This window comes from Heptranchias perlo, chromosome 14 (assembly GCF_035084215.1).
Source record: "Heptranchias perlo isolate sHepPer1 chromosome 14, sHepPer1.hap1, whole genome shotgun sequence".
Taxonomy (NCBI): Eukaryota; Metazoa; Chordata; class Chondrichthyes; order Hexanchiformes; family Hexanchidae; genus Heptranchias; species Heptranchias perlo.
In genome coordinates, this window is record NC_090338.1 from 16553474 (window position 1) to 16577094 (window position 23621).

The 23621-nt window shown below is 40.5% G+C and overlaps 1 protein-coding gene across 2 annotated transcripts in view; it reads left to right on the forward strand.

Moving 5' to 3' along the window:
* Window positions 1-702: 702 nt before the first annotated feature.
* Window positions 703-23621, forward strand: part of rad50 (RAD50 homolog, double strand break repair protein) — a 143003-nt gene continuing 120084 nt past the window's right edge. The window contains exons 1-5 of one of the 2 annotated variants that reach the window (XM_067996065.1): window positions 703-788; window positions 12339-12523; window positions 13329-13412; window positions 21930-22081; window positions 22820-23005. In XM_067996065.1, the coding sequence (XP_067852166.1) occupies window positions 12395-12523; window positions 13329-13412; window positions 21930-22081; window positions 22820-23005 (551 nt within the window). In that variant the 5' untranslated portion in view covers window positions 703-788; window positions 12339-12394. Of the gene's footprint in view, window positions 789-12338; window positions 12524-13328; window positions 13413-20267; window positions 20349-21929; window positions 22082-22819; window positions 23006-23621 lie in introns of those variants that run through there. The other variant, XM_067996066.1, reaches the window with a different exon arrangement.

Genomic DNA, 23621 nt, shown 5'->3' on the forward strand with positions numbered 1-23621 from the left:
CCCACATCCCTTGAACGAATAAAAAAAATTGGACTGTTCTAGTATTTCCTAATTGTAAATAAATACTTTAGGTACTTTAGCTGGTCGATGTCTGGTTATTCATTTGTTACTTCAACAATATTGGAGAGTAGGAGCATAGTCTAATTGTTAATCCTTGCAATGGAGTGATGTCTACAATGGCAGACTACATAATACATCTTCTGGATCATGGCGGGGGGACGCGGAAGGACACAGGTCTAACTCACAGAGGACATTATGAAACTGCTGGAATAGTAAACTGTGTTTTAAAAAGAATGAAGCCCAGTAAGAGGCTCCTGATCTGGCCACCATTGGCAAACATCATTTTGAATATGATATATAAAAAACTTAATAAAAAATTAAAAGATTTTGCAATATTAGCCAGACACAATTGCATTCTGGTGCCTGGAGGCACCGCAGAGACTGGAGTGTATAGTCCATACTGCAAATAATATTATTATTTAATTTGATGTTTCCTTTTTCTTTTGTATAACTTGGCTGTGCCCCTCTAAAAAGGGGGCACTTTTGTTCGTTTACTTGTGTTGATGACACTGGATGCCAACCCAGTGTCTGCTAACAGGTTTCCTGCAAGAGGCATTTAGGTGGTGAGTCAACCTCTCAAGGTGGAAGCTCCTGTTGAGTGACAGGTCAGTGCTGGAAGTCCCGCCCCCTCCTCCTGGGCCGAGCGGAAGCGAAGTGTGGGCCGTGACGTAGGACCGGCTGAGTGTAACATTTTGAGCGGCATCAGCTGGAGGGAAGGTTCCATTGAAGTGAGTGCTGCGCCTCCCATATGTGTGTTTTTTTTGCCTTGGGCTCCCCCCATGTTTCCTCACACAACTTGTTCCGCACGTTGTTTTATCTCTTCCCCCCCCCCCCTCCACTTCCCTCCCCCCCCCTCCACTTCCCTCCCCCCCCCTCCTCCACTTCCCTCCCCCCCCCCTCCTCCACTTCCCTCAGCCTCTAGTTTTCCTCTGATCGCTGTAAATGTTATCTTTCGCCAGGGTTGTCTCTCTTTTTTTTCAACTCTCACTTTCATTGCACGTCTAACCCGCCAATTCACGCATGGGCCTCACCAAAAACATTTGGACGTCTGCTGCAACGACTTCCTGCAGGCAGTCTCGCTCAAACAGTACTGGGTTACTTTAAAGATGTTGTTGACGGTGAACCTGTCTAGAGTTAGCAGATTATTAGCACCGTCGATAGTTTTCAAAGAGGAAGGCGTCTAGCTGCAGCATTCCTTGGGACCGGGGGTGTTAAGGGGCCTGTTTTAAGGGGGGAGGATTATGAACTACATGTTGTTCCACTGTAATTGGTGAAAGATGAATGTGCTTGCGACTTTCACATTGTCAGGATATCCCGAAGTGCATTAGTCAATTAATTACTTTTGAAGTGTGGTCACTGTTATGTAGGGGGATATGGCAGCCGGTTTACATTCAGCAAACAGCAATCAGATAAATGACCAGATCGATAATCTGTTTGAGTGGTGTTGGTTAAGGGATAAGTATTAGCCAGGACACCAGGAGAACTCCACTGTTATTTTGAATAGTGCTATGAAATCTGGAGAGGTGGGTGGGGGTCTTCAATGTCTCATATCTCATCCAGTACAGTATGCAAGTGTCAGACTAGATTATGTGCTCATATCACAGGAATGGGCCTGGAACTATCAGTGAGCTAAGGCTGACACTGCCTTGTCAGTCAATGACTCCAAAATTCAGTTATAGTAACATGATTATTATTATAGAGGTCAAATGTGAGCCATTTTTTGTATTCTGCACAATTCAAATCTTAAACCAGCCAATGTAACTTGTTAGAAGTAATTCTAACTTTACTTCATTAAGATATCATGGATAAGTACAGAAAATAATCAAAAAGGCTAATGGAATGCCAGCCTTTCTCTAGAGGACTAGAATACAAGGGGGTAGAAGATATATCACACCTATACAAAGACCTGGTACTTGAAAGGAAAAAAAATTCAGGGCTACGGGGATAGGGCGGGGGAGTGGGACTAGCTGGATTGCTCTTGCACAGAGCTGGTGCGGACTCAATGGGCCAAAAGGCCTCCTTCCGTGCTGTAACCATTCTATGATTCTATGGTTAGACCACACCTGGAGTACTGTGTTCAGTTCTGAGCACCACTCTTTAGGAAGGATATATTGGCCTTGGAGTGCAGCGTAGATTTACCAGAATGATACCTGGACTCCAAGGATTAAATTACGAGGAGAGATTACACAAACTAAGGTTGTATCCCTGGAATTTAGAAGAATGAGGGGTGAATAGATTGAAGTTTTCAAGATATTAAGGGGAACTGATAGAATAGATAGAGAGAAACTATTTCTGCTGATTAGAGGACAAAGCCTAAAAATTAGCACCATGACTTTTAGGAAACACTTCTACGTGCAAAGGGTGGTAGAAGTTTGGAACTCTCTTCCGCAAATGGCGGTTGATGCTAGCTCAATTGTTAATTTTAAATCTGAGATTGATAGATTTTTGTTAGTCCCTTAATACCTTTGGTTAAGGTGGGTATATGGAGTTAGGTCACAGATCAGCTATGATCTCATTGAATGGCAGAACAGGCTCGAGCGGCTAAATGGCCTACTCCTGTTTCTGTGTTCCTAATTAGAATGCGCTGCCTGAAAGGGTGGTGGAAGCAGATTCAATAGTAACTTTCAAAAGGGACTGAGATATATACTTGAAAAGGAAAAATGTTCAGGACTATGGGGAAAGAATGGGGGAGTGGGACTAATTAGATAGCTGTTGCAAAGAGCCATTGCAGGCACGATGGGCTAAATGGCCTCCTTCTGTGCTGTAAAATTCTGTGATTCCGTTATGGCTCAGTGTGTGATATATTGTGGATGAGTGTGAGGTGTTGGTACTGAGCCACACACATCAAGCAAGCCAGACGATTCATTTGTCATCTGTGCTGAATTAACTTACATCAGCTAGAAGGTTGGGGTACTACAATTGGTCTGAGTCCTAAAAGCTTGGTCAAAGAGGTAGGTTTTAAGGAGCGTCGAAAAGGTGGAGAGGTTTAAGAACATAAGAAAGAAACACAAGAAATAAGAGCAGGAGTAGGCCATACGGCCCCTCGAGCCTGCTCCGCTATTCAATAAGACCATGGCTGATCTTTGACCTCAACTCCACTTTCCTGCCTGATCCCCGTATCTCTTGATTCCCTTAGAGTACATAAATCTATCAATCTTGGCCTTGAATATACTCAACGACTGAGCAGCCACAGCCCTCTGGGGTAGAGAATTCCAAAGATTCAGAACCCTCAGAGTGAAGAAATTTCTCCTCGTCTCAGTCCTAAATGGCCGACCCCTTATCCTGAGACTATGCCCCTTAGTTCTAGACTCTCCAGCCAGGAGAAACAGCCTATCAAGCCCCCTCAGAATCTTATATGTTTCAATGAGATCACCTGTCATTCTTCTAAACTCCTTTAGGGAGGGAATTCCAGAGCTTAGGGCCTGGAAGGCTGAAGGCACACCCACCGGTGAAGTGAGTGGGGAATGTACAAGAGGCCAGAGATGAAGGAACGCAAAGATCTCGGAGTGTTGTAGGGCTGGAGGAGGTTACAGAGATAGGGAGGGGTGAGGCCATGGAGGGATTTGAACACGAGGGTGAGAATTAAATAATAGAAATATTAATGCACCGGGAGCCAATGTAGGTCAGTGAGCACAGGGGTAATACTTGAACGGGACTGGGTGTGGATTAGAATGCGGGCAGCAGAGTTTTGAATGAAGATGGGAGGCCAGCCAGGAGATATTGGATTAGTCGAGTCTAGAGGTAACAAAAGCATAGATGCGGGTTTCAGCATCAGGTGGGCTGAGGCAGGGGCGGAGATGGGTGCTATTACGGCGGTATACTTTAGAAAGGTGTAGACTCGGGCGATTTGATAAGAGATTTCCAAAATCATGAAGGGACTAGCAGACCTGTGGAACAGGTTGCCAGCTCCTGTGGTAAACTCTGGTTCGCTGTATCCTTACGCGATAGAGCTGGATCTGGCTGGGGCGGAGACCACCTCGTACAAGAAGTAGGTATCCTGTAAAATAAATTAGGGTCTATGTAATAATCTGGACTAGTTTTGATCCCAAAAGAGGTCAGAGAGGAATTTTCCAGATTTTTTCCTAATTAGGATGGGATTTTGTCTGACTTTTCACCTCTGCTGGGAGATTATGGCTCCAGGAGGTTGGGGGATGGCTGCCTTGTGATGCGGTAGGTATCATAATTATATGGGACAGGCTAAATGGACTAGTGGGTCTTTTCCTGTCTGTCATTTTCGTATTTGTAAAGTGGGAGTATATTTTTGCATTGTGGATAAAGTTGAAGAAAAGTTCTTTTACTAAAATGGAGAGGTTTTATAATGACAGGAAAAAAACAACTTTCCTTTAACGTAGAGCAATATCGACCCCGGGTTCTCTCCTTAACATAGTGAGAACCACCATTTGGGAATGAGAATCCACACAGCTGGCTGATCTGATTTATGTTGTGCAGCTTCACAGTAGGCTTTTTATCAGCATTTTCATGGTCTATAAAGTTGCTGGAAAATGGTAACCATGATGTGGAGATGCCGGTGATGGACAGGGGTGGACAAATGTAAGGAATCTGGAAAATGGTAAGGGTTCCAGTGATTCAGTTAAAAGGTACGTTAATCCATAGTGACAGGTAGCATTAACAATACTGGTATCAGTTTCACTACTGATCAGTTCTGGTTTAATTTTCCTTTTTAAGAAAAGGCACAGGCGTGCTATTCCATCTGTTGTGAAGCTACATATTCTGTTAGGTAATCTGTTGCAGAGACCTTCTGATGTCTGTCTCTAGTTAAGCCTAGAGATTGATTGCTTTGGCCATTTGAGAGTGTACTGCCCTAATGTTTAAAGAAAGATACTTGCAAGTTGTCCAGCAGATAAGCTTTGAGGCTTAACATATTTGTGTAATGATTCATGCTGTATAAAGTGAAATATTCAATGGTGTGTAACCATTTTAAGTGGCTTGATGTTGCAACTGAGCTACAATGTAGAATAATAGGCTGAGTATATTACAAGGCAGTAACTGAACCACTGAACACTCATTGCAGTCTACATTGCAAGAGGAAAGCTTAAAAGGTTTTATTAAAATAGTCACAACTCTAAAATTAAGCAGCTGTTTAGTTAACCGTGTTATGTTTCTCACTTGACATTTTGGTTTAACAAATTTTGGGATGCAGGGTTTCCAGTAATGATGCCAACTTTTGCTATTCGACTCAACCCCCTGTCACCATGGCTGTACTTTTGTATTCTATTTCTCATTGTGATTTGCTATTACTGACTTTTGGCTGGTTTGCTAGTTGCTGGTAAGATTGTAAGGTCTGGTCTGTAAGATGTGTCCTGGTAATCAGTTAGGAGAAAAAAAATCCTCTTAATACTATTGTATCTGACCTGTGATGTCATGCCTCCTACTCCTAAATCACTGCCACCTTTAACAAAAGCGGAAAATACCATTAATACCCAGCAGGTCAGTCAGTATCTGCAGAGAGAAAAGCCAAGTTACTGTTTCAAGTAGAATCCTTCAGCACTGAAAACTGATGGTAAGCATTTTAGTAGAGTCAGGAAAAAAAAGGGAAGGTGGGGAAACGAAAAAGAAAATGAATGACTTTTCTGTTAAGCAGGTTGCATAGGAATATGGGAACTGCTGGACGAAAAAAGTCCAAGGTCCATCTAGTTCATCTTCTACCACTTTGGTCATCGTGTGAAACAACGATAATGGAGTTGTTGACTAAACATAGCAATCGATCTCTATCAAGTAGTCTACAACAGACCCAGAAATTACATGAGAAAAACCTCCAGTGGTGGAGAGCTTTGGGAGCCATCGATCCAAACTCAGCTGTTCCTTCGAAGCATGTAACACTTACCGCGTGTCATATCTCAAATTACACATACTGTATCCCAAAATGCTATTTTCTGAGCGAAATCTGCCTAATTTGCATTTGAATGAATCACCACTAACCGTCTCCATAGGGAGTCTGTTCCATAGATTGACCAGTCGCTCACTGAAATATTAGTTTTGAATTTACTCCCATTTAACTGTGTCCTCTGGTTCTAATTCTGGACAAGGTGAAATAGCTTTTCATGGTCTACATTATCGAGTCCCTTTAGAATCCTAAAAAAAGCACTCATATGATCTCTCAACCTTCTCTTTTCCGGTGAGAACATGCCAAAATGCCTGATTTATATAATCGCTCCTCAAAATCCAATCCCTCCATCCCCTCAATCATTCTGGTTGCTCTCTTCTATATCCTTCCAATAGCTGCAATATCCTCTTTGTACTGCGGTGACCAGAACTCTACACAGTATTCTAAGTGCGATCACACGAATGATTTATAAAGTTGAAGGATTACCTCACTATTTTGACTCAATATTGATCTTTTAATATATCCCAATATCTGATTTCATAGAGTGGTTACAGCACGGAAGGAGGCCATTCAGCCCGTCGAATCCATGCTGGCTCTCTGCAAGAACAATCCAGCTAGTCCCACTCCCCTGTCCTTTCCCCTGTAGCCCTGTAAACTTTTTCCCTTCAAGTACTTATCCAATTCCATTTTGAAAGTTGAGATTGAATCTGCCTCCACCCCCCACTTCAGGCAGTGCATTCCAGATCATAACCACTCGCAATGTAAAAAGGTTTTTTCTCATGTCGCCTTTGGTTCTTTAGCCAATCACCTTAAATCTATGTCCTCTGGTTCTTGACCCTTCTGCCAATGGGAACAGTTTCTCTCTATCTACTCTGCCTAGACCCTTCATGATTTTGAATATCTCTATCAAATCTCCTCTCAGCCGTCTCTGCTCTAAGAAGAACAACCCCAGCTTTTTCAGTCTATCCACGTAACTGAAGTCCTTCGACCCTAGAACCATTCTAGTAAATCTCTTCTGCACCCTCTCTAAGGCCTTCACATCTTTCCTAAAGTGTGGTGCCTAGAATGGGACACAATACTCCAGTTGTGACTGAACCAGTATTTTATAAAGGTTCATCATGACTTCATTGCTTTTAGAAACATAGGAGCAAAGGTAGGCCATTCGGCCCTTCGGGCCTGCTCCGCCATTCAAAATGATCATGGTTGATTGTCTAACTCAGTACCCTGTTCCCACTTTTGTACTCTATGCTTCTTTTTATAAAGCCCAGGATCCTGTATGCTTTTTTAACTGCTTTCTCAACCTGCCCTGCCACCTTCAATGATTTGTGCACATATACCTCCAGATCTTTCTGTTCCTGAACCCCTTTTAGAATTGTGCCCGCTAGTTTATATTGCTTCACTTCTTTCTACCAAAATATATCACTTTGCACTTTTCTGTGTTAAATTTCATCTGCTACCTGTCTGCCCATTCCACCAGCCTGTCTATAGAAAATAGGAGCAGAAGTAGGCCATTCGGCCTTCGAGCCTGCTCTGCCATTCAATATGATCATGGCTGATCCTCCATCTCAATACCATATTCCTGCTCTCTCCCCATACCCCTTGATGCCTCTTGTGTCTAGAAATCTATCTAGCTCCTTTAAATATATTCAGCGACTTGGCCTCCACAGCCTTGTGTGGTAGAGAATTCCACAGGTTCAGCACCCTCTGAGAGAAGAAATTTCTCCTCATCTTAATCCTACATATCCTGAGACTGTGACCCCTCGTTCTGGACCCCCCAGCCAGGGGAAAAGTCCTCCCTACATCCAGTCTGTCTAGCCCTGTCAGAGTTTTATATGTTTCAATGAGATCCCCTCTCATTCTTCTAAACTTGAGTGAATATGTGCTCTTGAAGTCTATCACTATCCTCCTCACTGTTCACTACACTTCCAAGTTTTGTCATTTGCAAATTTTGAAATTGTGCCCTGTACACCCAAGTCCAGTTCATCAATATATAGCAATAAAAGCAGTGGTCCTAGTACCGACCCATGAGGAACACTACTGAATACCTCCCTCCAGTCTGAAAAAGAACCGTTCACCACTACTCTGTTTCCTGTCACTTAGCCAATTTTGTATCCATGCTGCCACTACCCCTTTTATTCCGTGGGCTTCAACTTTGATGACAAGCCTATAATGCGGCACTTTATCAAACGCCTTTTGGAAGTCCATGTACATCTCATCAACCGCATTGCCCTCATCAACCCTCTCTGTTACCTCATCAAAAAACTCAATCGAGTTATTTAAACACGATTTGCCTTTAACATATCCATGCTGGCTTTCCTTAATTAACTTTACTTACTGCCACCGAGCATTGTTTCGATAATTTGAATTTATTGCCAATCAGGACCGCCAGATCTTTTTCATTTTCTGTGTACATTATTTTCTTTCCAATTAAATAATAATCCCTTCCTGGAGTTACAAGTCATTCAACTCATTAACTTACTCTCTCTGATCAGAGCATCTTTTTTCTTCTCCCTTCCTTCCTTCCGCCACCCCCCCCCCCCCCCCCCCCAATTCTACTAAAATGGTCGTTTAGCTGTCCGTTTTGGGTTCTGAAGAAGAATTTTACCTGAAACGTTAACTAGTCTTTTCTTTCTAGATGCTGACTCACCTGCTGTGCATTCCAGGAATTTGTTTTTCAGATTCCAACTTGGCAGTTTTTTTTTTCTTTTTCCTTTTACTGTCGTTCTTTGTTACTTTTTGATCTATGAAAAATACTTGCTGCTTTTTCAATGTGTTCCACGCAAGATGATTCCTTTTCAGAAGAAAATCAGATGTGCAACAAGAATAATGGATCGCTGGTAGCAACTTTAAGAAAATCGTTTTTTTTTAACATTTGGGCGCTGTTGGGTCTTTGCACCTGCCATTTATGGTATGTCTAGAACGACTCAGTTGAATTACTGCCTTGTATCTCAGTGTAGATTATTTTCACATTAAATGTAAGAAATAATTGAATAAGAAAAGGTCGCTAAGGGCCATTAAGCCCACTTTTCTATGGAGAAGATTCCCATTCTTTTGGATTCTTTATAGATTCTACTTTTGCTGTAGTAATCGCTATTTTCTAATAAGGGTTTTTGATTGAAGAATCTCCAACTGAAAGTTTAATGTGTAGTTGCAGACCTTAAAACCACAAAAATATCAGTCCTTTCAACAGAATAAACACAAAGTAGTGAGGTGGGGCCAGTAAGTAACCAGTGTAGTTAGTTTGCCATCACTTTCTCATGAAGTTTCACTTTCACATCTGCAAATTTATTTCAGTATTGTCCAATGCTGAATTGGCAAATTGCCCCATGGCAGTTTGCTAGTTTGTCATTGACTACAAACTAGATTGCTGCTAATTAATTCACTCTCAAAAGTGTGCCACAAGTGTCGATGTCAATTCTGGAACATTTTCAGTGTCGTATATAGATTTACTTGTTAAATATGAAACTTGAAGTAATTTTAGCCACGCCATACTTAAGTTTCAAGCAAGTATTTGTTTTAAGTTATGTGAAGTAAATTATAAAGTATAGTAATAACCTCCTACAACCCTCCGAGATCTCCAATTCTGGGGTCTTGCTCATCCCCGATTTTCATCACTCCACCATTGGCGGCAGTGCCTTCACCTGTCTAGGCTCTAAGTTCTTGAATTCCCTTCCTAAAACCCTCCATCTCTCTACCCCTCTCTCCTCCTTGAAGAAGTTCCTTAAAACCTCTTTGACCAAGCTTTAAGTCACCTGTCCTAATATCTCCTTATGTGGCTCGGTGTCAAATTTTGTTTGATAACGCTCCTGTGAAATGCCTTGGGTCGTTTTACTACGTTAAAGGTGCTATACAAATGCAAGTTGTTGTAAAAAAATAAAGCAATGGGGGAAGTCCAGAAGCTGCAGCTAGAAATAGTTTTCAGGAGGGAAGGTTCCTGTTTGTAGTACTTCTTAGACAGATGTTCAGTGGCCTTTTTATAGGACAGAGTTGTGAATGGAATGTTCTTGTATATTTGTTGAAAACTTTGCTGGACTTATCTGTGTGACAGGAAATTTCTATCCTTCGGGTCAAAAATGATCCATTTTTAGAACTCTCGCTTCCTTGTGTGCCATAACTCACACAGGAATTACTTCAAAAAAAATTAAAATTTGAACAGAAACGCTTGACTGAAGCCTGTTTTTCCGTACTTTATTTTTGCTGCATGAGTTTCAATGTTTCCAAGACTGCCAGTTACAGGGAGCTTTATCGAGTACAGTAACCCTTTCACAATGCTCTTGTGCAGCGCAGGTCAGTTTGCCTACTTTAACAACAGTGACTACACTTCCACATAACTAGTTGTAAAGAGCTTTGGGATGTTCTGAGGATGTGGTAAGCTGCTATATAATTATAGGCTCATCCTATCCTTGTAGTAATGTGGTTTCTAAGCCTGCCATCTATTCGCAGTTTCTAGGCTCACTTTATACTTTTTTTTTCTTAAACATTTGGTCTCCTGCAATAAAGTTTAACCCCTTCACCCCACCCCCCCCAACCAATTGCTGAACGTAGCTTCATTCTTAAAGAATGCAATTTGGAGATTAATTTCAAGCTTTCCAATCTGTCAGTTGAGATTTTAGAGTGTCTCACTGGCTGTGTTTGAGAAGTAGCAATTTTTTGACCTGCATAGCAGTTCATACGAAAATGCTGCACTCTGCAATAAATCGAATGACAATGGTGTCAAATGTGAAATTCCTCCTGTACACTGTGATGCTTATTTTAAAACTGGATTCCAATGCTGTGAAATGACTCAAGACTTGACACATTGTGCCAAAGTTTTCGCACATCAGTAGCGTGTGACCTGCGGTACAATCAAGAGTTCCTGGTGCTGAAAAGAAGCAATTCATGTCTAGAATCAAAAAACTTTACTTGTTTCCCCACAGCCATTGTCTTGTTAAGAAGGGAGGCAAGTGAGCGAGCCACTCCAAGGCCTTTATTGTTGTGCAGCTGGCTGTGGGCAGGTAGCAATAGTATGCCTTGCACTTGCCCCTCCATTGCGGTTGTGTGTTTGCACACCATGTCCTTACTTCTTCATGTGACATGTTGGTACAATAAAATTGATGAATGGCAATAATCGGTAGTAATTATAATTATCTTGTTATAATTCACGTTGGCAAAGAAGGAGCAAGAAACAGATTTTTACAATGAGGAGAGAGGGAGGCTTTAATGAGCTATAAAGGGCAATTAGCATAGTTAGACTTTACCTAAGGAGGTTCTTTTAAATTTCCGGCTGCACTAATTGTTAAATCTGAGAATTATATTCATTGTGAACACAAGACAGACTGAAACGCTATATTATTAGATCCTAATTTTACCCGGTGTGCACACCAGATGTTGCTGGATAGCTGTCAGAAGTGGGAACCCCATGGCAACCTTTTTTCTCCATAATCTAGGGGTATGCTCTTACTGTTGTCCAGCTGACGTCGGCTAATTCAGCACATAGGAGCATAGGAACAGGAGTAGGCCATTCAACCCCCTGAGCTTGTTCCGCCATTCAGTTAGATCACTGCTGATCTGTATCTTGACTCCATCTACCCTCCTTGGTTCCGTAACCCTTAATATCCTTGCCTAACAAAAATCTATTAATCTCACTTTTGAAATTTTCCATTGACCCCCAGTCTCAACAGCATTTTGGGGAAGAGAGTTCCAGATTTCCACTACGCTTTGTGTGAAGAAGTGCTTCCTGACATCACCCCTGGATAGCCTAGCTCTAATTTTAAGGTCATGCTCTCTTGTTCTGGACTCCCCCACCAGAGGCAATAGTTTCTCCCTATCTACCCTATCAAATCCTTTAATTATCTTAAACACTTCAATTAGATCACTCCATAATCTGTACTCAAGGGAATACAAGCCTAGTCTATGCAACCTGTTCTCATAATTTAACCCTTTTAGCACAGACTGGGGATTGATGCTGAGACTTTTCCAGGTCTGTGTGGCTCTTTTACTCTATATATTATAAATTCACTGAGAAATTGGTGAGGAGGTTGTTTATGCCTTCTAAATATTGTTTTGAGAGCAAGATCGTAGCTACTGATTTGCTGTCAATGAGATGGAATAATATGTTTACAAAATCATTTATGATCAAATATCTCCAAATCTCATCAACAGCAATTGCCCAAGACTTTTCTTAATGGGAAAATGCGATGCTTTGGATGATTATAAAGCATTCAGTCCATTTAATATTTTTATTTCATGGCTCATGACTTTGTATTTTAAATCCTTCTATCTGTATGGATAACTTAAAGGGCTAAAGGACTGTAGTATGACTTCCTAACTGCAGTTCAGATCCTGTTAATGCCTGCCTTAAAGGTGGCCTCTTTTGACATTCAATAAAATGAACATAGGCATGGAATTGAGGCACCTAAATCTTTTTAATTGAAGAAATTATTTCATGTTCTAGGATCTGCATCATTTGTTTACAAGATCAGGAGCAAGCGAAGATTAACAACCAGCAAGATGTCCAAAATTGAGAAGATGAGTATTCAGGGTGTGAGGAGTTTTGGGATAGATGACAAAAATAAGCAGGTTATCGCCTTCTATACACCATTAACCGTTCTGGTGGGACCAAATGGTGCTGGAAAAACGGTAAGTTCCACTGCTGGAGAGACTGGAAGAGACCATTGTAATATATAAGGTTGGTCCTAAAACACGGCTGTCTTGAGCACTGTTCTATTCAGTGTCGGTCGTGTTGACTGTGATGATACAAGAGACAAAACAAATGAAGAGGGGCCGAAACTTAAGCCAAAATGAATTAAATGAGCACAAACTGAAAGAGAGGTGGAGTAAATTGTTAAAATAAGCGATCACGTAGAATGGATTCACATCTAGCCTAGACTGCTAGATTGATGGTATGAATTAATTTCTCTCTCGTTCCCGTTCCCTGCCTTGCCCCATAGCTATACGGACCCTGCATGAAATGAGTTTGGGTAATCTCATTGTATGGGCCTGTGACATTAATTACCAGCAGGTAGGAAGTGTCACTCAGGCTACAAGAATGAATGATGTGTGAATAGAAAAGTTAATGGTGCAGTAGAGTTTGCTGCTTCTGAGATTATAGGAGCGTCAAGCTGTGTGTGTGGAGCGGAGCAGAGCAGAGGGAGCTTTATTTAGCGTCTGGTCTGCTGTATCTTGCTTCGGAATGTTTGATGCTGCTTCTGGAAGGGGAAAGTGTTCCATTCCTTGGTGTTCCATAGAAAGTGTTCCATTATCCTATACTTACCTATCACTAATTGTCACTGGTTTTGACTATTTGGTTTGTGCTAATTTATCAAAAATATATTGTGGAGTTTTTGAACAGTTTTGATGTTACAGCTACACACAACTTACTGTAATGAAATCAGACATTTATTTTGTTTGCATATTTTTAACCTTTTTTTGGTTTCAATTGCAGACAATAATCGAGTGCCTGAAGTACATTTGTACAAGTGACTTCCCTCCTGGAACCAAAGGGCAAACATTTGTGCATGACCCAAAGGTAGGGCAGATTTGTGATGGTGCACATGATATCTTTAACGCGTTTGAAATGATTTAATCTGTCCTTTTTTAAAATGATTTTTTGATTCAAAGATATACTAGCAATGCCGTCAAAATCCAGACACTCCAATTGCTCATAACCATCAGCAATTTCCAGCTGTTAACCATATATAAAATGACTTGTCTTCAGTGGAATAATTTTTAAAAAATCTTCACCCTGTTAAATTATATCGGCAGTTTTAAATGCTCTCGTGTAGCCAATTGCAATACAATGGCATTTACTGTATATAGGTCGCTTTTGTTTCTGAATGGTTAGTGTTTAAGTAATAAGGATTTGGTCTTGCTTCTTGCTTCTACTTGGCAGAAGAGCTGTAGTTTTGGAATCCTGATGGCAAATGGTTGGATTTGATGGTGTTTTCCCTTTATCAACCACAACACAGCTAGTTTAATAACTGATGCTGATACAGGGGAGACAAAAAGCAAATAGATCTTTTAATAATTCCTTAGGCCACATTTGTCCGAAAAGCTGATTCTGCAGTTCAAACAAGCACTTTACATGATTTACTGTAGTAAAAATTGACAGTTTAACCCATAAAAGCAAAGCTTTACTTTTTACCATCCTCATTGTAAATATTTCCGTTCAAAGTTGTCGTACCAGGGACTCTAAAGTTTTATTCATATTATTAAAGAAACTAAAATAATTCAACTTCAGTTTAGAAGTGGAATGGTACATACAGTATGTTGGAATTTTGCCAATGTGTGTTGCTGCCCAGTACAGTGGGCTTGCTATTGCATCTGTCACTGCAGTAATGTGAAGGAGGACAAGGTTGGCTGCATAAGGGAACTGTTGGGGCCAAAGAATAAAGAAAAGAATGTAGCGTGAAAGGAACAAATAACTCGATTTTGTATTGTACCTTTCATTTGGACATTCCAAAATGCTCCACGGCAAATTAATTACTTTAAATGTTTGGTTATTCTTATTATGTAGGTGAACACGGTAGCTAATTTTGCAAATAGCAAGATCCCACAAACAGCAAATGAGATAACTGACCTGTTAATCTGTTTTTGGTGATGTTGGTTGAGCAGTGAAGGTCGGCCAGCACTGTGGGAGAACCTGCTCCTCAAAAAGCCAGTCTCAGCCAAAAGATGACAAGACCGACAACGCAGCAATCTTTTAGTACTGCACTGATATATTAGCCTAGATTATATGCTCTAATCCTGGAATGCTGCTTGAAGCCACAACCTTCTAACTGTGGTGAGAGTGCTACCAACGGCCAAACTGGCACTGATAGAGATGAGAGGTTTTCTATAAGATTTCTCTTCATATGGTGGCAGAACTAGCAAGTTGACCCTATTAATGGTTTAAGCTTTTTGCCAACAGTTTTTTCTTGTCTTCATAGCAGAAGATGGTTTCCATGGTTCAAAACCTACACCCATTTGGATAACATATATATGGGATAGCATGCACAAGATTAACAGTTACCCCTAATTGCAATATAGAATTCACCAGAGGTCACAGGGTATTCCAATCATGTTCTACCGCCTCGCCCTAGAAGTGGAAAATAATGCATTGATGGACCAATATGTATTGGCTAAAAGTACTTGGTCAGATTTATTTGCAAGTTAATTAATACACAGAAGCCAAATAATACAGCAGGTTATTGAATCAGCTCAATACAAACAATTGGAATCCATCCATAAAGGCTTAAAGTGCCCTTATTAGAGTTTTGGAGTGTACTTCTCAAAGTTTGATAAGAGACCTGACTTTTGAATGACTGCAAAATGAGAAAAGAAATGAGTGCAGAGGTTGCGCCAATGTTACATTTCACTATTTCAGATGCACGGAGTCACATACAGCAGCCTTGAGTTATTTAATAGAGATCTTCATTTCATGGGCGGGGATGTAATTGTGTTCAGAGACGAGGCAAGTCAGGCATGTAAGCGAGACCGGGGACAGAAATGGGATGGTTTAACACGACCTGGAATATTCTTGACGCCTTTTTCGTTGTTTCCTCTTCTGATGAACCGAAGAAGCTACCTGTCTTTTTGATTGCAATCTCATGAAGTAATCTTCTGAATGCAAAAAACCTGACCACCTTAAAGGTAGACGCTAAGTTGCTATGCAAGTTCTGTTCGAATTCATCAGCCTTTTTGTTGAGGTCAGTATTACGGTCTTGATTAGCGTCAGCATGGAAACATTTTTCCAAACTTTTGTACTCAGTTTTATTTCCATGCTGCAATTTATCTACTTGGGCGCAACTCTTAGCAGATGCATATCCTGAATGAAGAAGTGTTTCATCAATTATGGCCTCTCTAGCTATTTGGTTGTCTATGGAAGCTTAAGGTGCACAACGCAGTGAACCTGTTACGGTTGTGAGACTCAAACAGGCTACGTCAAAGATCAAAAGAAGATAATCCCTGCTTAAAAAAAGAAAGGTCAGATTTGCACACATATTTGAAGACCAGGCCATGTCAGAATATTAAAAGAAGCTCTGATGTGTGTAAGCAGGACAGGAAGTTACGCATGTCAATGTGTGACGCTGAGATTTTATCCTCCCTTCCCAGAAAGGATCTAGCTTAATGTAGTTATAGATAACCAATTTAAAAATAACATAGAGAACCAGTCATGCGTAAAAAATACAGCCATGTTTAAGAAGCAAGGAAAGAGATGCAGATATGATTACGTATCCTTCTGCTCATGTTTTGCACGAAGGTTGATGTTAATGGGCTTTTCCCCCACACTTTTAACTTGTGTTCACAGCAAATAGGCAGTTTCCATGACATATCTCCTATGAATCATCCATATGTGTGCTGTGAATGTGATAATGTGCCAGAGGGCTAATGATTACTCTTTAATGACGCTATAATGTACCACATGGGATTCTCCCACTCAGATTTATTTTCAAGTAAAATAATTCCACAGAAACAGAAAAACACTGCAAAATATCAGCAAAATAAATATCTAAGTAATTGAATCAATCCATAAGTGTTTTCTTCAGGTTGTATTTCCTGCAGTCCAATAATTTGCAAGATTTTTGAAGGAAATTCCTGACGAGTTTGTTGTACTTGTGAAGCGATATTTCTGCCCATCGTAGATGTCAGTGCTGGCTCATTATTAGCACTTTCTCCTCTGAGTGGGAAGGTTGTAGGTTCAAGTCCTACTTCAGAGACTTGAGCACAAAAAATCTGGGCTGGCACTCCAGTGCAGTACTGAGGGGTTGCTGCACTGTCGGAGGTGCGTCTTTCGGATGAGACATCAAACCGATGTCTGCCTACTCCAGATGGACGTAAAAGATCCCTTGGCACTATTTTGAAGAAGAGCAGTGGAGTTCTCCCCAGTGTCCAGGCCAATATTTACCCCTCAACCAACATCACTAAAGCAGAATATCTGGTCATTGTTTGGTTGCTGTTTGTGGGACCTTGCTGTGCGTAAATTGGCTGCCGAGTCTGGAAGAATAAATATCTATACTACGGGATATTTACATAGGCACAGGACATTTCACACATCGAATATTACACTTCAATGAAATCCGAGTAATAACACTAATATCTCCTCAATACAAGAATGGTTATATCAATAACTGAAATTGAAGTTATGAGCAAAATTTGTGCATTTAAAAACATACATCAGAAAGATTTGTTTAAATTCATTTAAAGACATCAGCCAAATTAGTACACTGTAGATAGCTTTAAAAATCAGACCAAATTATTAGTTTTTGTGCAGCGAATATGCTTACTATGGAAGGCTGCAATAAATTAGGAACATAGGAACAGGAGTAGGCCATTCAGCCCCTCGTGCCCATTCAACCATTTGATAAGATCATGGCTGATCTGTGATCCAGCTCCATATACCTGCCTTTGGCCCATATCCCTTAATACCTTTGGTTGCCAAAAAGCTATCGAACTCACATTTAAATTTAGCAATTGAGCTAGTATCAATTGCCGTTTGCGGAAGAGAGTTTCAATCTTCTACCACCCTTTGTGTGTAGAAATGTTTTCTAATCTCGGTCCTGAAAGGTCTGGCTCTAATTTTTAGACTGTGCCCCCTACTCCTAGAATCCCCAACCAGCGGAAATAGTTTTTCTCTCTCCACCCTATCCATTCCCCTTAATATCTTATAAACTTCGATCAGATCACCCCTTAACCTTCAAAACTCGAGAGAATACAACCCCAATTTGTGTAATATCTCTTCGTAACTTAACCCTTGAAGTCAGAGTACCATTCTAGTAAACCTACGCTGCACTCCCTCCAAGGCCAATATGTCCTTCCAAAGGTGCGGTGCCCAGAACTGCTCACAGTACTCCAGGTGCGGTCTAACCAGGGTTTTGTATAGCTGCAGCATAACTTCTGCCCCTTTGTACTCCAGTCCTCCAGATATAAAGGCCAGCATTCCATTAGCCTTCTTGATTATTTTCTGCACCTGTTCATGACACTTCAATTATCTATGTACCTAAGCCCCTAACTTTTTACCATTTAGAAAGTACCCTGTTCTATCCTTTTTTGATCCAAAGTGGATGACCTCACATTTGTCTACATTGAATTCCATTTGCCACAATTTTGCCCATTCACCTAATCTATCAATATCCCTTTGTAATTTTATGTTTTCATCTACACTGCTTACAATGCCACCAATCTTTGTGTCATCTGCAAACTTAGATATGAGACTTTCTATGCCTTCATCTAAGTGGTTAATAAATATTGTGAATAATTGAGGCCCCAAGACAGATCCCTGCGGGACTCCACTAGTCACATCCTGCCAATGTGAATACTTACCCATTATCCCTACTCTCTGTCGCCTTTCGCTCAGCCAATTTCCTAACCAAGTCCGTACTTTTCCCTCGATTCCATGGGCTTCTAACTTAGCTAACATTCTCTTATGTGGGACCTTATCAAATGCCTTCTGGAAGTCCATATAAATAACATCCATTGACATTCCCCTATCCACTACTTTAGTCACCTCTTCAAAAAATTCAATCAGGTTTGTCAGGCACGACCTACCTTTCACAAATCCATGCTGGCTCTCCCTGATTAACTGAAAATTTTTGAGGTGTTCAGTCACCCTATCCTTAATTATAGACTCCAGCATTTTCCCCACAACAGATGTTAGGCTAACTGGTCTATAATTCCCCGGTTTCCCCCTCCTTTCTTAAAAAGCGGAGTGACATGTGCAATTTTCCAATCTAGAGGGACAGTTCCTGAATCTAGAGAACTTCTGTTTGGAATCAGAATGTTTGTGTTCTTGGTACAATTGCTGCCATAAACTTGGATTGCCGTATTATTTTGAAACAAAACTCAAATCTTCTGAATTAAAAACAGAAAATGCAGGAAACACTCAGCAGGTCAGGCAGCATCTGTGGAGAGAGAAACTGGGTTAACGTTTCGGGTCGATGACCTTTCATTAGAACTAGATCTTATTTTGAATTGTTGATTCCACAGTGCTGTATAATGTGACTGAGTAATTCATATATTGGAGCCAACTGTATGTGTTTCATACCCTTTTATATTATTGGTGTTTCATCTATAGAAATGAAGATTAGGCACATTAAGGGAAGCAGACACTTAACATTTGAAAATAAATGAAATAAGCTGAATACCCAATAAAAGATCTTTGAAAAAGAAGTCTACTGGGGGAGTGCAAAAATTTTTAAATATTTCAACTTTGACACCAAATCCACATGATTAAGCTTTCTTTTGTTTGCTGCAAACAATATGCAAAAATTTTTATAAACATCTGAAATGTGAGAAAACGCCCATAAACAGTAGTTACAAACTTTCAAAATTTGACATGGATTAACAAAAGCACTGAATTGATCTATGTGGCTGCCTTCTTTTCTAATTATAAAGATTTTTGGTGTTACTGTATGAACTGAATAGCCAAAAGAAAGCTTTTCTGCTTAGGAGTAGTTGTACAACAAGCAAGATTCTTTTAATATAACAAATAATATTAGGCCGCGTTGAGCCAGGCTGAAGCCAACAGTAAGCAGTCAACCAGGTGGGTTGCACAAGGCTGGTGGCTGGAATAATCCTTTTATCCTGAGCTCCAAACAAAACAGGCCAGACGGTGAAAATTTATTCATCATCTGCTTTTGTTCTTTTTATTCTAACTTTTTCCTCCGTTGCTCATTTTCTGCCTTTGCACCACTTCCTAAGGGTGGTTGGACATGGTTCCGCAGCAATGGCAGATGTCTGGTATCTCATAGACCATACAGTAATATAAGCAGTACGTCAAGAGACTAAAGTTCAATGCGTTGCCACTTTTGACCAAAGAGGTGGGGAAGTTCTGTGGAAATTTGGTAGGAAATAAGTCATGTTGCGTTCACCTGCACGAAATGCATATTATGTAGGTCAAAGTTTCATTCATGTTTCTTTTTGACCTGCAAACCTGGAATATGACTTACGCAATGGTATGATGAATCTTTTCCTGGCTGGTTTTGAGCTTTCACATAGGCCAATGTGCTGAACTTTATTCTTTTGGGGGTGCGTGTGTGGTACCTCTACGTGTGCACTTTTGCCATAAGGTTGCACCAGTAATTTTTGTATCGGCTGGCTAGAATTAAAAGTGTGTTGTTTGTATCTTCAAGTTCTCTTGCCAAACCTGAGCTAGAGAATTCAGAAAGATGCTCAAAGGGAGGGCTCCACAACAAAATGACTGTGGATGCTATCGAAAAAAAAAATCTGTGTGAACAATTTGGAATAAATTCATTGCATTTGAGCTACGTAGCATATGAAGAATTTGAAAACTGGGATATTTTGGCATTGCTGTGCCCTAATTTTTGAATTTCTTTTTAGATGACGATACAGCGATTGGCTGCACCAATATGCTTAATAGTGGAGATGTAATTTCCCCTACTATGCTGCACTCTTGATCACTATGAACAGAAGCCACACATTGGGAAGGAGCAAAGACTGGCAAGTGGACCATCTTTGGGTCACTCCAGTGAGCCTTTTTATTTGTTGGTTCAGAGCAGCATTAAAGAGGTGGAGGGAGCAGGTCACCTTTGGCTGTAGTTGGTGTGAGGCCCCAGTATGTGTGGGAGGGGGGGAAGGAATTTACTCTTCCAGGAAGTGTAAGCTTGTGCCAGATTCCGAAAGTCTCTGAAGGAGAAACTTGAAAAATTGGATCTTTTTTCATTAGAACGCAGATCATGAGGTGATATGATAGTGTTTAAAATGATAAAAGATGGAACAGGGTAAATAGAGTAGTTGAGGGGTCAAGAACAAGGGACCATAGATTAAATGTAAGAGATTTAAAACAGAATGTAACAGAAACCTGTTAACAGTTATGAGGTTGTGGAATTCACTTCCAGGGTTAGTGGTTGAGACAGAAATAATGTCAACATTTAAGATTAGATTGGATGGGTGGATGAAAGAAAAGAGGCTGAAGCGATATGAGAGCAGGGAGAGTAAATGCCAACCGACATGGACTGGTTGGTCCGAATGGCCTGTTTCCGTGTAGTAATGTAAGAATAAATAATCTACCTGTGGTTTTTCATCACTGAATTTTAGAACACATAGCTCTTTATTTTTGCTTTAAATATTTTTGTATCAACTGGTATGAAGGATTTTTTTGTGTTTACTAGAAATGCACAATTAATGAAATAAAACTTGATTTATTATAAAACTGTAACTTAAAAAATAAATTCCTTTTTGCATAATTTTTGCAGGCACTTGATTTTTCTTCAGAAATTGAATTTTAAAAAAAATCACAATGTAGTATTGAAATATCTTTTCAAAACTTAAGGTTGCTCAGGTATGCTTTCAGTAATGATTCTCCCTTTTCCCCAGCTCCATTTGTCATTTTATGTTTTGTAATCATCTTACTCGTGACTTTGATTGCAAGGATTATTTGGTCCATGACTCAATTGGAAGTAGATTATCCCTCAACCAACGCCTAAAACAGATGATCTGGTCATTTATTTCATTGCTGTTTGTGCGACCTTGCAAATTGTCTGCCGTGTTTCCTACGTTACAATAGTGACTACACTTCAAAAGTAACTCATTGGCTGTAAAGCGTTTTGGGACGCCCTGAGGTTGTGAAAGGCGCTGTATAAATACAAGTCTTTCTTTGCAATGAATATATTACATATCTGGATTGGTGCTGTGTTGGAGTCTTCCAGTCTTGAGCTTTGGTGTTTTGTCGGACTTATAGTTGATGTAAGTTTATAGAACTTCCAGACATTGTGTTCATACTCCCAACATGCAAGCTACATTTGGTACTTAAGGAACAACATGTTGACTGCCTAGTTACACTATTTTCTGTGCCACCTTCTGAATATTATGAACTGCAGGAAACTTTAGGGGTATGATGAAGGCTTGGAGTCCCATCACGAGGGCCAAAGGCACAAGTTTCCCTAGTTTTGTTCGTAATTCTTTGCAATGGTATAAATCAAAAGGATGAAACTGATGGAGACATTACTTTTATCCAAGTGTAAAATTTATCACTAACTTACATACCGATTTATTATTGGCATAGTAACCATGACCATAAAATTAACAAGTTTATTTATTTTTAATAAAGGTTGCCCATGAAACTGATGTGCGAGCTCAAATCCGTCTTCAGTTTCGAGATGTGAATGGAGGCATTGTGGCTGTACAGAGGTCAATGCTTTGCACTCAGAAAGGAAAAAAGATTGAATTCAAAACCCTGGAGGGGGTGATCACACGAATGAAGTGAGTGCAGCTGAACAAGGAAAATGTTTGTAAATGCATTATAGAACTATTGTGTTAACCAGACAACTGTCACTTCACAATTTAGTGTTATTACAAGTCGTTCTTCTGTGACATTGCTCGAGGATCGTATGGGACTTAAGAGTATGGCAGCTAAGCATTTGGTCAGTGACTGGGCTCAGCTGCATTGTTGCAGCTGCAGAATGTACATCAAATGGAAAGGAAGAATCTCTGCTTCCTTGTGCTGGTAGAAGGTTGGAGCTCAACACTCGCAAGCTGTAACGGTCACTCTGATCCCAGGTCAGGTTGGAAACAATTGTCAGGTGGAGTCATTGGTCCCAGTTTTGGGGGTGGTGCCTTATAGGTGTGGATATGTTGTGTCAGATCTGTGCTGCACTAATCGGTGATGAGTGGAAGGAAAGCAACTTGTTGTGGAGTAAATAGTGAGGACCCCTTGCTATCCAGTTGGGAGTGATTAGTGAGTGCCTCTTACTATCCAGTTGGGAGTGATTAGTGAGTGCCCTTTACTACCCTTTTGGGAGTAATTAGTGAGTGCCTTTTACTACCGAGTTGTGGCATGGCTGTCCTGGTGGACATGCTGTTTGTGCCTCAGATGGTCCCACCTTGTTGGCTGGAGAAGGAAATGTGGATTTTGGTACCTGTTGGGGGGAAAAAGGATGATGTGCACAAAAGGAAGAGAAATTGAGAAAAATCATTGAAAATCTTTTACATTTTCTAAAGGCATGGGGAGAGAGTCAGCTTGAGTTCCAAATGTGCAGAGATGGACCGGGAGATGATCAGTGCGTTAGGTGTCTCGAAAGCTGTGTTAAACAACGTCATTTTCTGTCATCAAGAAGATTCAAACTGGCCTTTGAGTGAAGGGAAAGCTCTGAAACAGAAATTTGATGAGATTTTCTCAGCTACCAGGTGAGTTATTTTCTGCTCCAATTCTCAGAGAAAAAATGTGTTTTTTTTTCCATGAGTGAAGCTGAGTGTAGATTTCCTGCAATGACTAGGATGTAAGTAATCGTCTAAACAGCTTAATTTGTAGAAGTCATGTTTCGCAAGGATGCCCTTATCTTCTGTTTATTGACCTTGCATACATTAACCAATGAACACCTGTGGAAGAGATATTTGACTTGATACCTTCCCACTCTGTATGCATGCCAGTAAGTTGTCATGACGTTATCCTAAATTTCGTCCTACGTCCAAAAACACTGATTTAGACCTACCCCTGATCCTTAAGTAAGCTTTCATAGGTAAGCGTGTGCTGCCTATGATCAGAAACCTGTCCTTAGCGTGCAAAGTCTCTAGAATGTAGTGTACCCAGGGTGAACAATGAACCCTTTCATTGTTACCAGATAATCTATAAGAATCCAATATGTCTCATTATCACTCCTCTAAATTAACATTCAGGCTAAACTATTAACCAGGTTACACGTTGTTGCATCGAAACTACAGCACAGAAACAGGCCATTCGGTCCTACTGGTCTATGCTGGTGTTTATGCTCCACACGAGCCTTCTCCCACCTTATCTCATCTA